The 20,072-nt window shown below is 43.2% G+C and overlaps 1 protein-coding gene across 5 annotated transcripts; it reads right to left on the bottom strand.

The window, feature by feature from the left end:
- Nucleotides 1–45: 45 nt before the first annotated feature.
- Nucleotides 46–19,947, bottom strand: LOC111082839 (trafficking kinesin-binding protein milt). 5 transcript variants are annotated; one of them, XM_022379052.2, is made up of 6 exons: nucleotides 19,675–19,947; nucleotides 16,563–16,916; nucleotides 16,281–16,490; nucleotides 4,474–4,752; nucleotides 2,806–4,402; nucleotides 46–2,725 (listed from the first exon to the last, which is right to left on the bottom strand). In XM_022379052.2, exons 2-6 carry the CDS (start codon nucleotides 16,741–16,743, stop codon nucleotides 1,615–1,617), a joined length of 3,378 nt encoding a protein of 1,125 aa, XP_022234744.2. In that variant the 5' UTR covers nucleotides 16,744–16,916; nucleotides 19,675–19,947; the 3' UTR covers nucleotides 46–1,614. The 5 variants fall into 5 exon arrangements, with proteins under 5 accessions (XP_022234744.2, XP_022234745.2, XP_022234741.2 ...); XM_022379053.2 differs by lacking the exon at nucleotides 19,675–19,947 and adding an exon at nucleotides 17,006–17,073; XM_022379049.2 differs by lacking the exons at nucleotides 16,281–16,490; nucleotides 16,563–16,916; nucleotides 19,675–19,947 and adding an exon at nucleotides 9,941–10,946.
- Between the last annotated feature and the right edge of the window lie 125 nt (nucleotides 19,948–20,072).

Consider the following 20,072-nt stretch of genomic DNA (forward strand, 5'->3'; position numbering starts at 1 on the left):
TAGGAATACAATAAGTATGCGAAATAAAGGAAATCTTTCATTTGATTCTGTGTTTAACGATGTTTCTCTTTATTTTTGCATATATAAATAAATATATTGGTAATTACAACTAATAACTTTGACATTTCTGTTCTGCATTCGGTTTTTTGTTTTAATAGTATTTCGGTTTTTTTTAAAGTTTTTTTTTTGTATTGCGAGCACACACTTTTGCTCGAAACTCCTTTACGTATTACAAATGAAATTAAATCCTCTGAATTAACGCGTACAATTTTCACAAATGTATAATAATTGTTGATTTAAATCGATATTTTCTTATTCCATGATATTTTTGTTGCTCAAATTAAGGATCATTTCAGGATCAACATTTCAGTTGTTGAGAATTATTTGACAATAGGTACAGTCCGCATCTGTCAGCTAACAACGGGTTCGGTTCGGCTGTCTGTGTGTGTGTGTGTGTCTCGATAACATGTGTGTTCGTTCGGGCTATGACAGTGCGCTCTAGGATAACCGACAGTTAGTGAGTGCGCCTTGCTGCTAATCCATTAATTTTCTGCCTTAACAAATCTATTAAGCAACGTTGAGTATTTCACACTCTGTTTTTGTAAGCTATGCATTATTATTTGTATACATTCCGCATAGCCAAACGAGTGCCAGGGACCCATAGGTGACAGGACTAGAAAAATAATATTTTTTCATTACAGTTGTTTGTGTATTTGTTTGCGTATGGCAGTGCGCAAAGCACCGAAAATAATTATATATATAGAGTACATGCATATATGCACGATTCAAAGCGATAGTTTTTTGTGATATAAGGTTTTTTTCTACATCTCGTTGTGTGGTGGGGAAGCAAAAACGTAAACTACATATGCGTGTAAAAAAATATATGTACCTCTTTGCTTGACACCACATTTCCAAGTTACAGATTGATTTCATCTCTTTCTCTCTTTTGCATGCTTTCTTTCTTTTCTTATATACAAGTTTTGCACCAGCTTTGACTCTAACGACACGAAATACGTCTATATCCGAATCGAACAATAAAACTAAATGTACGATATAATAATTCTTTCGTTTCGGTTAAGTGGTAAACACAGGGTGAAATAAATACAAAATTGGCAAAATTTCAAGTAAAAATAAAAATATATATGCATGTATAATGTATAGCTGCTTTGGAACTCGATTGATTTAGACGAAAAAAAGAACTGGCCATCGTTTGGTTTGTTTGTAAATTGAAGCAAAACAACATAATCGTAATAATATGCGAAGTACTTGATTAATAACTACTAAATTTAAACATTCCTTTTTCTATATGTATGTACAAATCACAGCTACAAACACTAAATCCTCCTTCTTCTTCTACTACTTGTTCCAGTGTTTTATTAGGTGGCGATGACAGGCATTGGGAGGGGGGGGCTGCTGCTGCTGCTACTGCCTTTGCGGCAAACGAAATTAAATTTACATTTCGTTTCCGCCTTGTGCTTAAACAAAAAATAAAAAACACTAATTTTAAACTCGCGCGTAAGGCTTGGCTTTCGTTTCGTAAAAGTAAACACTACAGTCCAGAGCAAGCTTAAAACTAAAGGTATGGATAATCATCTGATGATAATCGGATTCCTTCTACAGCCAACCGCCCTTGCGGCCAAACAGCAAGGAACTAACTGAACCGACAAACGCCTGTGTGATGGTCTGTGGTGCTGCCTCCTCCTCCTCCTCTGCCCTAGCCGCCGCCGCCGCTTCCCTTCTGGCCGCTGCCCTTGATGCGGACGCCTTGCTGGCGCCGCTGTCTGCTACTCTGCCCAAATCGGGACGTACTCTGCCTCCACCGCCACCAGCAATGGTGCCGAGATCGGGCCTCTGATTGGCCATTCCATTCTTCAGCTGTCTGCGCGACTTCTGGCGCTGCATTTGCTTCAGTCGCGTCTCGCTGGCTGTAGAGCTGGACGGTGCTCCCGTCGAGGAACTCGCTCCGTCCGTTTGTTGCGCAGCCGCAGCTGCAGCCGCCGCCGCCTTCGTTGTTGTCGATGTTGTCTTGGGCCTAATCTTCATCATAAGCCCCTGATCATCACTGTCATCGCTGTTGTAGGCGCTGGTGCTGCTGCTCGTCGTCGTCGCAGCCATCGCCGCTGCTGCTGCCGCTGAGGATGACGATGAAGGAGTGGGTGACTTTAGTCCACGATGGAGGACACCCTTAATCTGTGCCCGATCAAAGTGTATATCGTCCACGATGCTATTGCTGCTGGTGTGCAGACTCTGGAGACTTCCACTGCTCATCGGCGAGCTGCTGCGATTCGCAATGCCCGCTCCGAGGCCACGCTGTGCGCTGATTATGTTCTCCAGTCCAATGCTCTCCACCTTCTCGATCAGATTCAGTGATCTGAGAGCGCGCCTCTCCAGATGCGACAGCATGATCTTCTGCTGCTGCTGCTTGCTGAGGCTGCTCCTCTGCTGATGCTGCTGATCCCCCACAATCTTGCGGCGTATCAGATCCGCTCCCGACGAGAGCAAGCCGAAGAGTGGCTCCGGGGACTGGCAGCGCGGTGGCGAACCCTCTGGACTGTTGCAGGGCGTCACTGTGGGCGAGAAGTTGGGACCGGCAGGCGTATTCAGAGCACTGGGTGTCACTGCCTTGATGCCCCGCTCGTTGAGCATTCCGGCCAGACCGAGGTTCACCGAGAATGTGGAGCAGGAGTTCTTGCGCGAGAGTCCAGCACGCGGTGTGGCGGGACAACTAACGAGGAGAAACAAACAAGCATTAGAAGGGGAATCAATCGAGGCATCCTCAGAGACTGCAGACTGAACTCCGCTTACCTTGGCTGTCTTGATGTCGATGTGGAGGCCATGCGCGAGGACATCTGCGATTGCGACAAGAACGACAGATCGTTGACGAAACCATCATCCGGATGCATAACCACGCTCGTTGTGTACGTGAACGTGGAGCCGGCCGCTTCAAACTGCTTGCCCGGCAGCTCCTCGCTCACATCCTCCTCGACGTCGGATAGCGTGTAGATTTGCATGCCCAGATCGTCCAGGCCTCGTCCGCCACGAATGGTCACACCAGGACGCTCGTCCAGCAGGCCACTGAGCGTGGGCGTGGCCAGGCGCGACCAATGATGCAGGGTTTGGGAGCCCTCCATCGGTTTGATGATCTGCAGCTTCTCTGGAAGACGCCACTGATGCGTCATCGAGGCGGACATGTGATGTGAGGAGGCGCTCATGCCCGACGATCCCGTCGACATTATGCTATCGGGAGTGCGTACGCCCAGCGGCAAGTTCGAATGCGAGGCACCCGCCCCACCATGCGTCGTGGGCTCATCGTAGTTGTAGGTGCCGACTGGGGCGTAGGAGAGCATTGCGCGGCGAGCCAGAACCTCACCAGGCGTCAGACGCTTGAGGGCCGCCTCCAGTTCCTTAGCGCCGGGGGCTCCTGGCACACCAGAGGGCTGGGCTGGATAACCGTCATCGGACTGGGAGTTGAGACTCTCGTTGGAGAGAGTTTTAACGCCCAACGACTGATTGCTACCGCCGCGATAGTACGAGCCCGCTGGATACGCCATGGAGGCCATGCGCGGACCGGAGGAGCTGCTCATGGACATGGCGCCCAGGGTGGTCATCGACACATTGCCGCTGTCCATGTAGTTGCCGCTCTTGCCGGCACACCGGACCGTTTCGAAGACGCGCTTGTAGGGCGGTACCACGCCCGCACCAGCATAAATACTGCCACCGACACCGGACGAGCCCATGCCGCCAGGCATCTGCATCATCATGCGGCTTATGCGATCCGCCGCCCGCTGGCTATCCCCGGAGATGCCCGAGTCCAGACTGTTCTCCGAGTACAGCGACGATTCCATCAGTTCGCAGTGAAGGGAGTCCGGATGTAGCAGGCCACCGACCGCTCCACTCGTTCCCAGTCCACCCAGGAACGAGCTCCTCGCCTGCGGCTGGGATCGCTTGCGCTGCTGCTTTAGCTGATCCTGGGCTGAGTGCAGCAGGGCCAGCACCTCCTCGTAGCGCTGCTTGAACTCCACCAGTTCCAGGGCGAGGGCATTCTGGTTCTCCTTCGTAACGTGCAGCAGCGACAGATGCTCATCGTTGTCCTGCGTCAGCTGATGCAGCCGCATCTCGGCCTCGGCCAGACGGGCTGTCAGACTGACAATCTGTTCATGCTGCAGCCGATTCTCCTCGCGCTGCCTCTCGCACTCCAGACTGATGTTGTCGTACTGCGAGTTGGCGTCGTTCAGCTGCGCTCCGATATCGGCCATCAGCTGACGTTCGTGCTCCTCCACCTCGTCGGTTTTGTAAGCCAACTGTGTGGCCTCGCACTTGAGGGATTTGTTCTCGTCAAGCAGCGTGTTTACCTTTCGCTGGAGGAGGTCCAGCGTGATGGACTTGGAAAAGGTGGGGGTTTCTATGGGAGGGGGAAGATAAACATTAGTATTACTATACTAATTCCAAGATATTCTCTGGGGTAAATCCTACCCGTATCTGTGCCATCATCCGCATCGTTGGTCAGCACCGATATCAGTTCGTTTTTCTTGTGCAGCTCGTGCAGCAGTTGGGCCCGATCATCGTTGGATGACTTGAGATCGACCTCCAGATCGGTGACCCGCGCCTCCAGTGCATTATTCTGTGTGAGCAGCTCCTTACCAATCTGCACAGTCAGCTCGAGATCCTTCTCCTTCTCTTCCAGCAGACGCGTCACGGCTTCAATGTCATCGTATGCCCGAGTCATCTGGCTAACACGGTTGCCGCATAGAACTGGAATATCCAAAATATATATTGATCTTTGAGTTCCTTGAATTATAATCCAATTAAAATCATTCGTTAAAGGGGGGACAAATCTATCTTAAAATTCAAATAGAATGTGTCGTGTGTTGTGTGTTGGTGAGTGCCTGCTATGTCGTTTGTACAGTGTTAGAAAGTGAGAAGATGCTCTCTCTATCATCTCCTGTCTGTCAATCAATCCAGACTACACACACACACACACACGCATAAATGTTGTTGCTATGCCCCCATGAGCGCTCTGTTATTATTCTCTGGAAGAACAGTTTAACCACCTTCCATTAGCAATTGCTCGTTTTGTTGCTCCAATGTGTCCCCACCTCCTCCTGCTGCCGCTGCCGATGCACCACCACTCCCCACAGACAGCTCCAATTCATCTTCGTACTCAAGTTCATCGTCCATGATGCAAAAGTCGTCGTGTAATTGCGACCAGTCGTTTGTGGTTGCCTCGTTTTGGCATGCCTCAAAGGCAAAGTCTTCCAAGCAGGTTATTGCTGTTGCAGCATCAGCATCCCCAGCAGCATTGGCGCCGCCACAGCTCTCCTCTCTTCTCACACCCTCCTGTCTGGTGATGCCACTGCTGCTGCTGCTGCTGGCTAAAAATCGATGCTGTTGATGAAGACTGCTGCTGCCGGCAGCAGCAGGCGCCCTGCTTCTCTCTTGCTCATCTGCCATCTCCACCACCATCTCCCTTTCAGCGTTGCCTTCTGCATTGTTTACGTGCGTCATTTTCTTTGGTTTTTTTTTTTTTGTTCTATTGCGATTGTTCTTTTCTTAGTCACAGAAAAATTGCTGCATTCTTTGCTTAATTTAAGTCTCTTAATCGATTGGGATCTGTTTTCTGCTTGATTCCCTTTCAAGTTGTACGAGTATTATGTAATTTTAAAGCATTTTTAGAAATTCTGCCAAGGCACTTTGGTCGTTTGTTTGGTGGTGTGGCTGGCGCAAGGCAGGGGTTGATTGTTCCCTTTGGCAGTCCTCGTATTTTTCCAGCAACTTTGTGTTTTCTCTCTTTGTGAGTCACATGATTTTCGTTATTTGATCGCGTTTAAATTTGCCATGATGCTCATAAATGTAAAACATTTAAATTAATTGCTAAATTAATGCGAATTGCGGAGTCACAGGAGAAAATGAATAACTGTTATGTCGATGGCGGCGCGCTCTCCAGTTGCGTTGCTGCTGTTACGCGCTCTTTGGCTGTTACTCTCTTTCTGTGAGCCACCCACTCTTTTCATTTTTGGGAGTGTGCGCACTAACGCTCTGAGCTCGTTAATTTATTATTTAAAGATTTATACAGAAACCCCGCTTGACTGCTCAATGTTATCTTTTGTTGCTTGTATTTTTAGCCATGAGCGCAGCTTGGAACCACCTCCCGTTCGCTTCTCTCTGAGAGGGACTCGGACTTCTTGCTTGGGCAGCGCACACACACAAAATGACAGATGCGACGCCAGCAGCGACTGAGCAGAACGACAGCGCAGCCAAGGCAGCTGAACAAAAACAACAATACAGGAGCAGGCAGCAGAGCCAGTCGCTGCCCGCAGCCGCGCAGCATTTGCGGTAAAAGGCGTTTTTCCAGAGTGAAAGGGAAAATGGCAATGGCAGGGAAAACATTTGGGAAAACATTTTTGGCCAATTCTATGGGAAATTTACGAAACTTAAAAACTCGACTCTGGGACTCACATGTGCCACAAAAATTAACACTGCTTCTCCCTCACTCTCTTTATCGCCCCGTCCCCGTTTCACTTCACTTCACAACAAAATATAATTTCCGCCGCAAGGCTGATCGCGGCCTTTCCAGGTCCAAAGGTGAGAGACATTAACAAAAAACGCGAATAACTTCGAATCTAGGCAGCAAGAAGAAGACGGAAAGAAGCAACAAAAAAACTGCGCTCCAAACTCGTGACGGAGCACACACACACCTATACACCAGAGTCACACACACAGATACACTCGCAAGGGGCCACGGGTGGCTATTTTTTTTTTTTTCTTCAGCTTCTTTTGCGTGTTGCTGTTGTTTGTCTTTAGCTTGCAATTTATCAATTTTGTTTTTGCTCAAATCATCTTTAATCACACATTCACCTACACAATGGGGTTTCCTATGGCTTTTGCATTGACAATTCTCCACAAATTGTTTTAATTTTTGCGTTTAACCTTTCGCAATTCGCACAAATTGTGTAATTTACAGATGCACGAGCGAGTCTGAAAAAATCCGATGAGCGTCCGAGCGCGATGTTGATTTCGTTTGGTTCCGACTGCTTGGATTCGGTTCCAAGTTCAATTGAGTCAGTTTATGTTCACATGAACTGGCGCTGAGAGTGAATGAATTTTTTGTTTGTATTGGAATCCGTCTACCATCCCCACAAATGTGGGATTGAGAGCGCGAGAGAGAGAAAGAGAACGGCACTCGGACAATGCTCTCTGGGCGGCAGTATTGCCAGCATAGATAAAGTAAGAAGAGTGCTAACCGATGGGGTTCGACTAGGCGATACTACGTAAATAGAATTGTCTATTATTATTATAACCAGACAATTAAGCTTTTTGAGACACACTCTTTAAATCGTTACATTTGAAGTCCCCAACAGAGCATACCTCTGTTGAAACATGAAACTTTCAAGGCAAATGAAGCGAATAAACGAGCAATACCGTCGCCGATTGTTTGTTTATCTTGGCCATATATCATATTTCCCATTCGGCAGGTAGAGATGAACGAACGACAAGCATAGTCGTAAAACTTCAACCGAAAACCGGAACCATTTTCCACATAAACCTAATCCCATTCATGAACAGGGCGCGAAAAACTACGTGGGTAATTTTCCGCGTAGCAAACCCAGACAAATTTCCACGAAAGTTGGACCAAAATCAGGTAAGAAGATCTCTCGAGTTTAGCGTGGGATAGATGGTTGATGGATTAGTGAGGAGGATGCACTACCCAAATTACAGTTCTTCCGGACTGCATTTAAAAATTATTGAAGCTCTAGTTTCAAGAGATTTTGTGGAACGAAAAGTGTACTCCACAGGCACGTGATCGCTGGGGACCATAAAAACAACTCAAATTCTAGAAAACTCAATTAGTTTACGTCTGCGGTTAACAGGTATTTTTTATATACCCCATATACATATATGAAAGTATACATTAGTAGGTACATAAATAATTTTTTGATGGCACATTGTGTGGACCTGTCGTTGATGATGATTGTTGCATTCTCTTCTATTGAGACCCAAATAAAATGTTTATTATGATGAAAGAATGTTTTTTTTTGAGACCACCAACGGATCTTGGCGAACCATTAACGAAAGTAGAGAGCAGATAACTCTAAAGATTGAGATGTCTATTAGATTAAATTATTTATAACGTATGAAACTTATCCTAAAAGGCATAGGATTGAAGTAATTTTCTTTCAGAACGACACTTAATAATTTTAACTATATTTTAGGTCAACAGTTTTGTAAATCATCACCATAAATTCATATGGAGTTGGCACAAGCTTTTCATATGCTGACATTAACAACGGATTTGGCATTGGCACATGCGTATATTACCATATTTAATTACGACAATTTATCCTTATCTACCACCCATATCAAATTTATTGAATATACCCTAGACACTACCGATCCAATCTCGAGTGTTATCTATGAGTACTATAGTATAATTGTTAGATAGTCATACAGAAACTAAAAGAAGAAAAAAACGATCCTCTCAGGGAAACCCAAGTGCTTTAGAAAGCTTTCAAGCTTTCATTATATTTGGAAAGTAATTAAGTTTAATTACTTTGCAAGTCATAAAACGACTCATTTAATGACTCTTCTGTTTTTTTTTTGGCAGCTTTACGCTAATAGAACTTCATTAATGTGATTTCCGTAAGAGGGTCAGGTGTTTTGCACATAAATTGCCTAAAATTTTCTTCTGAATCAATGACAAAAGATAATGTACCTGGCAAGCACGTGATAAGAGCGGAAAAAAGCTGCTCTTCTCATCAGAAAACTAAAATGATTATAAAATTGTGCTGATAAGTCGGTTAGCGACCATAAGATGAGATCATGTGGCCTCATGTCGCTCAACGAATTTTAATAGTTTTTTTCTAATGAACTTGCTAAAAGCCTAGAAGACGATTATAGGAGAGAGAAATTGTCTAACAAATTGTACAAACATCAACATTATAGACGATAGAGAGGGCTCTAATAACATACCCTCACGATCAATAACAGAAAATGGAAAACAAATACGAGGTCTTAAATTGAAAAAGCCATAAAATGGAGAACGAAAATAAATAAAAGGCCGAAAATACTATAACGCCCGGCGGCCTATGGTGCAAAAAAAAAATGGTTGTCGTGTTTGTCCACACGTCGACCACAACAGAAACAAGTCAAACAAATGGAAAAATTAAAACAACAAAGTCTATTAATTGGGAATACAATAATCTTTTGATAAGATACGCTTCGGGGTAACAAAATACTTGGCTAAAAGGCGAGGGATATGCAGGCTTCGCACTTGCTGCACTTCAGCGATAAGTTAAGGCAACCAGTGAGGCATCCAGAGTGAATAGAGAGTTTCTATCAGAATTGTGACGCATTCCGCAGATAGGCTCTACTTGTTTAACTCAAAATGTGACCCTGAACTTCGAAAAAAGTGAGACCATAATACCAAAATAAATAGGTCTTAAAATATAAATGATAAAGACTACAAATTATAGAAATTGGTTTAGTTTTTAGAGCCTTTACAGTCGAATGTCTGTTCAGATAATCCATCTATACTCTCAAGATTTTAGTAAAGGGTGTTCGTGTCCCTGCACTATAATCTAAACTATTCCTAAGAACTATTGCCGTACGATCTGTAATGTTATCCAAAGATACTGCCCAAATGTACCCTAGTGCCACAGGGTTATTAGATCACATCAAGTATAGAAGATACACAACTGAATCAGTTATCAGATCGTTACCATTTTCTAGTTGCGTTTGATTATCTCATTGTCAATTATCCACTAGAGTTCATTATCATTTCAAGAGTACTTTTATACGAATAGATTTAAGTGCAAATAAATGCAACAATTATCAGGCATTATCCAATCGAAAAAGGCCATGTATTCTATTTTTCAACGCACAGCAAAGACTAATCATTGAACGATTAATGGTTATTCCTATTCCCAGCAATATTTAATCTTACCTTTATTTGTCAGCAGGCTGCGTACAACTTTGAGACAGTTTTTGCCATCGACATTCTTGGAGGCATAGTACATGAGCTCCCAGGAGCTGGCCGCCTGCAGCAGCTCTGCCGGCAGCTCAAACAGAGGCGCCTCCACGGGACCCGTGATGGGACTCTGGGCAGGTGTCCCTGGAACACTGCTCTTGCGCTCTCCCTTCGAGGCAAAGTCATGGAGCAGGGCCAGCAAAGGTGCAGACACGGACATCGCTGAATCTGTGGTCTTTGGCGCAGACTTCATTTGCTTCACAATGCAGCGCATGCGATCGACTGCCTCCAATTCGAGTTCCAGCCGCGTGGGCGGCGGCTCAATACCGTTGACAATCGCCGACATGGAAGAGCAGGAGCTTGAAAGGCTTTCAAAGTCGGAGCTGCCACTTATTTCCTGTAGCTTGTCCACCGTACGCTGGCAATTCGTCTGCAGATGTTTGCCCAGCAGTTTGTAGGTGTTTTCAAAGTGTTTGCTGGCATTGGACGGTTGCAGGGTGATGGTGGCATTGAGGGACTCTTCGGATGTATTGGACTGCAGGGAACTGCTCGCCTTGATGGCTGTCAAAGATGGATCTATGAAATCATCTTCAGTCCTCAAAGTGCTATTCAATTGAGTTCCATTCTCAAAACTCTGGCTATAGTCGTCCGCATCCTGTTCCGTAATGATGGGCAGATTGTCGACTCTCTTGAGCAGACATTGGCCGCCATGTGACTGGTGGTGTTGTGGTGATTCTTGTAGATTGCTTTTACTTCGATATACAGTATTGAGCAGTGGCATTTTGATGAACTTGCATATCGTTTTTTTTTTAACGAAAACTATAACTTTTATACGAACGTTGACACACAATTAACGTTTAACTGGGAATTTATTTGTTTTTTGTTGCTTTTATCTGTGCTTTTACAGTTTGGCTAATAGGGAAAATTATGTGGTTTTTTTTTTTAGTATTGAGTAATTTATCAATAGTCGTTGACGATTACGATTGTCAATGTTACAGCTTGCTTTAGTGTTGAACAAGTTTTCAATGTCACAGGGTTGTCAATACCCGCTCTGCTTTAGTGTTGCACAAGTTTGCGATGTTTAACGGGACACATTTGCACTGCTACTAAAATATTGCGCATTTTAAAAATTTCCTGTCCGTCTTTCAGACTGCCAGACCCCTAAGATAAGCACTGAAATCTTTATCTTTACGACCGGAATTGCAATTATCAAATCATGTATATAGACTATTTCTTTTTTTTCTTGTATTATTAGGCAAGCGTCAGCTTCCACAATCTACCGAAAGTTGTTTTTCCTCCAAAAATACAATGGCAAATTGCAAATATGTTTATGCACATAACTCTCATTCATTAACATACAATGGGGAGACCGACAAAAAATCACAAATATTTCAAAACTCTGTCCTAACACCACGACCACGACACCCAGCCACAAGAGTGGACGACAGACTGTGGGTATATCATGTTGGAAATTTAGTGGCTAGCACTAGAGAAGAAAAGCTGGAACATAAAACTCGTTTCCATAAATTAGTTGGACTAGCCGCCGGAATGAGTTGCATTGTGAAGGTAGCCCAAGCGAGGCATCCCTCCTGCATGGCCAAGATCACGTAGGTCGTCGTCTTCGGGATGAAGTCGTAAATCAACCAAAGAGAATACCTCTAGACAGAGTCGTGGGCTGGGCCCAGGAATGCTGCTGCCTGTTACATGGGGAAACAGTGCATCTTAAGAAGCTCTGAGGCAATGGGCAATGCTCAGCCGACTGGTCCATAAATGCCTCTCTGCTCTCAATAGCCATTCGATCATAATTTATATGCCTAGCAGCAAAGTGAAAGAAAATTGCAGCCCACAGCTGAGATCTGCGCTAGAAACAGAGACGCTAAGTCTGCTAACGGTTGTGCCAAATGAACGGCAAACATGAGATGACCAACATAAAAGAGCTGCTACCAACTCAACCTAAACAACAGAATCAGAAATCAACAGAAACAAAAAAAAAAACACAGAAAAACTAAGAGAAGGAGATGATTCAACTTATTCGAGTGAACGTCTTTCGGATTTGCGTTGATTCAAAGTTGGAAGGGAAAATATGAAGCTACAAAAAGCGTAATCGTCCCTGCAGTTTGAAAGTGGCTAAACCTCATTTTGAGAGCCAGTCTCCCGCCGATTCCAAAGGTTCATCGACATTCACAGAGCGTAGCTTCCATTTGTATGCATTTTATGAGTCACGCACCTTTAAGGCAGAGCCACAGGTTGTCAAAACTTATGCATAAATCACTTTATCGCATAGATAAGTAATAAAGCATATGACAAAATGAGCAACGACGAGAATTCACACAAATTGATTGGTTGATTGACAAAACAAAAATATGAAATGAAATGAAATGGAAAAAAAAATTAACAAACGAGCCGGACCAACGGCGGCTTGGGGTAATTATGTAAAGACAGCTGAATAAATAGCTGAGGGAAAAGCAAAATAAAACGGAATAAACACACACAAAAAAGGCCAATCAATTCGTACACGCGAAAATGAAACGAAAACGGCATCAGTAACAAACTCTTTTTGGTAGTGTTATTTTTCTATATACATATAAATATATATTTTTCGTAGATTTTTGCAATGTATTTGGTTCACATCAACTTTCACAAAAATATGTTGTTCGTAATTAATTAATGGCAAAAGTTGGGTGCATTTAAGCAGCATTTTTATGGTATGGTCACCATGGGAGAAGAGTAGTGTAGTCATGTTTTGTTGAATAGCAAGCAGAGGAGTATTTATAAACCCTGACCAGCACTTTCATAAAGCTGCCAAACAAGAGATGAATATGTGAGACAAAACACGCTCTCCAACACTGATAACGAAGTTCAATGTCCACACAAGTTGAATGGGAATGGGATTTAAAGGGACAGCAGAAGAATAGATTGAATGGATGGGCTACTAGAAGATAAGCTGACTTCCCTTAGCAGCTGTATTGATACAAGAAACGTTGACCAGCACTATTATTCCAACACAAGATGATGCTAACCAACACCATCAAGGAAGTTCAATGTCCGCTCGCAATTAATATTGAATGGCAGGCTACAGCCCATGTAATTGTTGTATCATATGGCAATTACAAACAAAAAACGCTTTGCACTACATTTGGCTGCAATAATTATCGGGCCGACAATGTGAATGTCCTCCCCAATAGGCCAGTGACACACAAGACACAGGAAAAAAAGAGGCAGAGGTACAGAAATAGCAAAAGCCAACAGCAAAAACAAATACAAATATGTGACAGCTTGGACGAGACGAGAGCGCCTTCAGGTGCAGTGTTGCGAAATGACGCAATGAAAGTATGTCACCCCGAAAGCAAAAAAAAAAAACCAACAAAAATGTAAACCATTTGTGTCTGCGCGTCCATTTCGATAGGGTTTTGCATTGCAAGAAGTATGTTATATGGCGGGTCATAAGCGGCTTTGGGGTTTAACAAACGTACCTGACACAAATTTGTGCCATTTAGTTTTGGGAGGAGCTTAGCACCAATAAAAATACAATTGCGCGAGATACTATTACCTGGGCAGTGGCCATTTAATGTGCCCAATAGCTTACACACAAAACAAACATTTACGGTGAGCATTAGTGGTCTTCCCTTAACAGTTAGTTGTTGACTAGAATTAGAACAACTTAATGGACTGCGAGCTAACTTCGTTTTGCGAGCTTTTCAAAAAGGCAGAAAAAGAAAATTAGTTTCTCTAAGAATACCATCAAAACAGACTTCAAAATAATTATACCAACCAAATCAAATGAAAACCAATTGCAAGAGGGCCCTTGATGACTGGCCAGTGACACCCCTCATACACACACACACACACACACACACCACACATGCCACACGCGCGCACAAACACCTAGCACCCAGCAGCGCGTATGTGACTTTTGCGGTTAATATTCTGCGGAACACTTGATGAGTGGCGAGAGTATGACTATAATCAACGTAACGCTTTTTTTCAACACGCCAGATAAACCGTTGATTGATGCGGAAGAGCCACTGGATGATAATGGTGATCAATCAGGCCAAACAAGTGCTGGGAACCGGCTAAAGAGCAATTTCAAAGAACTGGACTAGCGGCATTCGTGCAGTGGTAGTGTAACTGTAACTGTAGATGGTAAAATTACTCAACAAACACACACACATGAGTAAACAGCTGTTTGGGTGTGGGGAGGAGAGGAGGAATGCCATAGACAGACAGGAAATTCCGATTGAGAGCGAACCGAAACGAATGGCGCTCCTTATCAGCAGTAGCGGCGTCAGAAGCAGGGGAGAAGGCGAAGAGGCCAAAAGACGAATAGAGCTGCTTATGGAAAAGCGATTATGTAAAGAGCGTCGCGGCGTGCATTGAACAAATTGAAGAAGACGTCGTCATAAGCAAACAAGAACAAATTAAGCTGACAGACGGGGGACAAGGCAAGCCCTGCCCTGAATAGCCCTGCCCATGGCCTTACACACACACACAACACCGGACAAACTTGATGTAAGAGTCAGCTGCCACCCACAAGCCCATTCATTAAACACGCTCCCTTTTCAATGTTTACAACAGCAACAATTTTCTTCTACATAATTCACCAGCGAAAATGAAATAAAAGAAATAAGTAAAACACACTCACACACACACGCACACATGAACAAAAGTTTCTTGTAGTTGTAGTTGTCCTAAAAATAAATTTCAATTTGTATGACGGCACGAATATCTTCCACTTGGAGAAATTCCAAGTGTTTCGTTTTGGTTTTTGGCACACACATGTATTGTATGTATGAATAATCCAACCAAATGTGTATAAATAATTTTGCGTTAATGATTTTCGCTTTTGCCTTTGGCACACATTTCACTGCTGTATTTTTGGCAATTATTTTACGCGCGCACGCACAATTTCACTGCCAACAAACACACACATTTCTGCATTCGCCACTTGCACTTGCTTCTTGTCTGGGTATTTATGTTATTTCTGTAATTTATTAAAGCAGGCCGCCGCTTACATTTTCGTTTTGGCACACAATCAAAATTTTGAGACGCGCAACGCGGCGCCGCCGTTCCGTTCACTAACAATTTTTAAATTTAACACACATGCACGCGGAACATTCAACCCGGCGACCAAAACTAAAATGTCCGGCGTTGGAGCCCAGACCAGCTGTTTGGAGCTGTCAAATTGGAGCACCAATTGGTTCAAAAAACTCAAATGAACCTGAAACCAGTTCTTTATTGAGTTTGTTCTTGAGTGCTTTGTTGCGTTACGAGTGTAACCATATAAATCACACTCAAAAGAGAGCGCAATACTCAATTTCTCGTTTAATGAGCACATGTCAGCGCACATTTGTGTGAATGGCAAGAAGCAGCTGTTGCTTAACAGTTTAGCAACACTGTCTACGGCAACAAGTGTTGGAAGGGGGCAAAATGAGCGCCAAATTTGAATAGAGTTAAATTGGAATTGGTTTAAAAATTGGTTTAAATAAATGTATACATGGAAACTTATATATATGCCTGTACTATGTATGCCTGTCTATGGAATTTTGCAAGTCTTATAGCTGTAAAACAGAGTCTTTCCTTTGTTATAAATATACGTAAAAATAAATCAATCAATGCTCTCATTCCCCTGCAATCAATCAAACCATTAAATCATCTTCAATTTGTTTCTGCTCAAAATATGAATAAACATCTTTCAAAACACTTTCAAACGATCTCCTAAAATAGATTCGCATAAATGTCACAAAATTTATGAACATTTGCGACAACACAAAATGGCACTGGCATGTGCAACAACAATAAATACTATTTGGAATATAGTATATTTCGCAATTTATTTTTAATCCACTTTCTTGCGTAGATAAAAGAAAATTGCGTTCTGCCTCAAAGAAACGTTTGGGTAAACAATATGAAAAATGCTTAAAAAAGCATAAAAAAAAGTATGGAAAACAAAGGAAAGGAAGAATGATGACAGCTATAGGCAAAATTTCGCCTGTTGCTGACACGAGAAGCATGACCAAATAGTAATATATACATGGAAAATACATTTAGTATAGTGTAGATTGTATAACACAAACCGAATATGATTTAAAGGCTGTGGCAACTACTGGAGGCTTCCGCTGACAAATTCAAATTAATTGAGCAATTGAATGGGGCGCAAAGGGGGTCGGGTAGGGTCTCACAAAAGGCCATTTAAAACAAAAAGATATTTGGCTGCTTTTGGATATTGCTCCACAAAAGCTTATCAAGTACATTAAATGTATAGAACTTATATACATCTATTTAAGGTAATGTAAAATGTAATGTAAAAAGCACTCACGAAAATAGTTGAGGCACTCTCTGGTCTGTTCCTTGGTCAAGCCCAGACCCTCGACTGGTATGGGCAGCGCTGGGGCAGGCACAAACCAATCCTCGTTCGCATAGCCCGAGAAACTTGTTAGGAAATCATTGCGAATTTTGTATTTAGGTATCTGCTCCTCCAGCAATGAAAATATCTCCACCTCCGGCAGATTCTCACTGCTGCACAGCTCTGCAAATAAAAACACACCAATTAAGAGATTAGCATGGCTATGCGAATTGCTGGGTTACACATCTTCCTTACCGGTTAAGCAACTGGCATCGCAGGTCTGTGGTTTTGGTGGTGCGACTGCTGCTGCCACTGTCGCTGCCTGTTGCATGAGACGCTTCGTCTGTAGCCTGGGCAGGTGCTTGCTGAGCGTCGCCTGGGCGGAGGGACTGAGCGGCATTTGGCCGCCATTGGCCCCCAATTTTGCAGATAGCATTAAATGTTGAATTATCCCTAATTATAGTATTGTCTTGGTTTATGCTCCTGAATGGGGGGATGGTGATTTTAAATCTTCTTTTTGGAGTCTGTGTATTCCTCGTGTGTGCTGCTGGCTGCTTCTCGTCTCGTCTTCAGCCAGCTGCTTTACTTTCTAGTTAGTTAGTCGATCAACTAAAAGAGAAAGAGAAATAGAGAGAGAGAGAGAAGTTGTGTTAATTGTCTGGAAATCACATGAAACTAATAAGCCAGCTGCCAGGCACCTTTTGGCTGTCTGTTTGCCTTTCATGATTTCATTCCGAATGAACGAACGGAGGAGCCGCAACCGTAACCGCCGGGCATGGCTTATCTTTTAGCTGATAAACAGAAAAAAGTGAATGATTATTAATACTATAAATAATAGCGAAACGTCAAAGGATTTTCGCCCGAATGTTTATCAACTACTAAATTGTCAGCAGTCGCCAAGTCTCCCCCACTCATGCACTCACTCCACTCGGAAAACTGTACTTGGCACACACGTGTGTGTAATATGAGATCATTTGTATGAAATACTCAATGGAAGCGGTTATTAAATATGCATTTAAGTATTTGTTTAGATATTCATTAACTGCAATTTCCCTTCAGTCACAATTTTATGGTTAAAGATCTCTGCCTAAGATTCTATCGTGCACATGTTTATTCTCTTTAATTTATCACAATTTTAATTAATTTTAGTAGAGACTTCTTTTAGGATTTATTCTCACACCTGGTCACAGTTGTTATGTTAACGCTGTCGTGCAGAGACTGTCTTGCAAGCCCCAACTGATTTCTGAGCGCCACACAAATGATTGACAAAGCGGAGTCTGCAAGTCATATTGGAGTTTCGAGGTCGATAAAAAGCACAAAAGAGCCGAAATATATTGGGTACTCGAAAGAGCACAGCACACAGAATCCAACTCCAAAGAGATGCCCCAAAAAGAGTGAACTGGAAATAATAGATACGACTACGTGCCAATAGCCCCGTCCGCTGCACTCCATAAGCGTCGTGTGTTGGTAGTGATAATAATTCGGAAGGGAGGCGAACGAAAATGGCAGGCAAAAGGTGTAATTAAACAATAAACAAAAGCACACAACACATACACACACACACACACACAAACTAAAAGAGCAAACGAGAGCATAGAGTGCAAATTGAAGTTAAATTGCAATTCTCTCTCACACAATCTGCGGTGGAACCATGACGCACAAAGCGAATGACCATTGTATCGCTGAACTTTGTGAAGCATGTGACGTTGGGACCCCAGGGAAGGAGACCAGACAAACGGAGGAGGGACAGGAGCTACCCCAAAGAGGCTTTTTGGGTGTTCCCTCTAGTCAGAATTGGCGATAAAGCTACACCAAATGATAACGCTAGAAGTCAAGCAATTGTCTCGCATACCTGGCATTCGTGGGATTCAGGGGTATTTTGTTTTTATGTAAAGGTATGCAACGGTCAGAGGGAAAGGTTTCCAACCCCCCAGAGAGCACATTTTACACTCGTAATCTTTATCAGCAATTGAAAACCGGTTTAGCGGTGTCCTGGCCTTGAACCAGGAGGTAACCCTCGCTACCTACCCTAACCCGGAAAAATAAAGATATTTCCCTCTGTCTATTCTTGTTAACACCTGGATCTTGGGAACTATAAGAGCTAGAAGAAACTAATTTTAGAAAGTATCCTATGAAGCTACTTTCTAAAGATCTGTCAAAAATCATAAGGTTTGGCTAAGTTTTACAGCCAGAATAGCGAAATATCTGATCTAAAATATTGTAGTTCTGTAAAGTTCATTGCTAGTTCTAATAGGGGGCCTATAGGAGGTTCTTAAAATCGTATAGAAACTGATGAGCAGGGTATCCTATAGTCGTAATACTAGAATTTTGCTGCGCTGCAGTTCGTCGAACGTCCGCCTGCATTGCGTAACACGAGGCGCAAAAAAAAAAAAGAAAATAGAAAAATGTTGAGAGAAATTTACATATAAGGACAGGGCGACAGAGAAGGGGAGCAAGGGGGGATAGCCAGAAATAACAACAAAACAGAATCGTGAATGGGAGACCGGCGGCGGTAAAACGGTAATAGTTTGGCAGCGGGCTGCAAATGTCGATGACGCTGCTGCTGCCAACTTGCCAAACATACTCGCACTCTCTCTCTCTCTCACACACACTCACTCACGCATGGGAAGGGAAGGCATTTTTCATGCCTTTTTCCAAGCGAGTCACAAAAACGTACCGCTAGAATGCGTAAAGACGCGCAATTGTCAGCCAAGAACAGAACACAAAAAATAAAAAGGGGAAACTAAAGTGGATGGCATAATGCTCTAAAATTAATTTCGAAGCAACGACAACCCTCAAATGCTTGCCAAAAGAACGAAACGACAAATTTGTTAAAGTTGCTCTTTTTCCCACAAATTTGTTTTGGGCTATTTTCACGCTGTACTCATTTAACATACGCACACAAACACACACTTGGACATTAGTACCGTTCACTTATATAAGCCGCCAGTGGGGCAGGGTCATTAGACGATGGGCATCGTTTCAGTTTTTATGTGATTTATTTTTTAAGGGCATTCCTCTGCCTGCAACAACGATTGCTTAACCCCCAATGAATCAGCTGGGGCATCACTAGAGGGGATGCTGCGTGGGGGAGGTCAAAAATTATCACACTCACGCACACACAACACACACACACACACACAATGTTGCGTGGGCGCAGCTGTGCGTGTATTGTGATTTTGAACTCCCGTTATAAAACACTGCGGTCATCATTACATTACACTTTGTTTTCACTTCTCTCACAAATTTCATAATAGCCTTTCCGTACAACGAAATTAACCCCTACACCTTAGGCCATCAAATTATTGAATTTTCAATTTTGTCCATACTATGTTTTGGCATTGTTGTTGTTAGTTCTGATACCTACATTTGTTGTAGCTGTGTGATTGTGTTTGCCATTTTTTTTCACCGTCGTGCTGCTTTCACACACACACACGCGCACAGTCCAGAAACTGAAATCGTCACATGGAATTTAGTTCGTTTACTCCGCACGGCACAACGCGCTCGTCAATGGTTGAAAATTGTTTGCAAGTAATTGAACTATTAGAATAATTTGCGTTTGTATGTGTGTAGGGGAGCAACGAATTAAACTAATTTATTTAACTAATTTTGCAGCACGCATGGATTTCAGTGTGACCCGCGGTATTTTTCGATCAAATATACCGTCAGACCCTCAGAAATATACCTTTTCATTTTTAAATATACCGTAAATATACCAAGCCTCTGGTGAATCGTTATCGTTTGGCTTGAAATTCAATACTTTTG

The sequence above is a fragment of the Drosophila obscura genome, unplaced genomic scaffold, assembly GCF_018151105.1.
Source record: "Drosophila obscura isolate BZ-5 IFL unplaced genomic scaffold, ASM1815110v1 contig_179, whole genome shotgun sequence".
NCBI lineage: Eukaryota > Metazoa > Arthropoda > Insecta > Diptera > Drosophilidae > Drosophila > Drosophila obscura.

Excerpts from the sequence above, each read along its gene's own strand:
- LOC111082839 (XM_022379049.2), bottom strand. The coding sequence starts at position 10,745 with ATGCCACTGCTCAATACTGTATATCGAAGTAAAAGCAATCTACAAGAA. Across the intron at positions 4,403-4,473 it reads GGATGATGGCACAGATACGG|AAACCCCCACCTTTTCCAAG; the intron begins GTAGGATTTACC and ends CCCCTCCCATAG. Across the intron at positions 2,726-2,805 it reads TCGACATCAAGACAGCCAAG|TTGTCCCGCCACACCGCGTG; the intron begins GTAAGCGGAGTT and ends TCTCCTCGTTAG.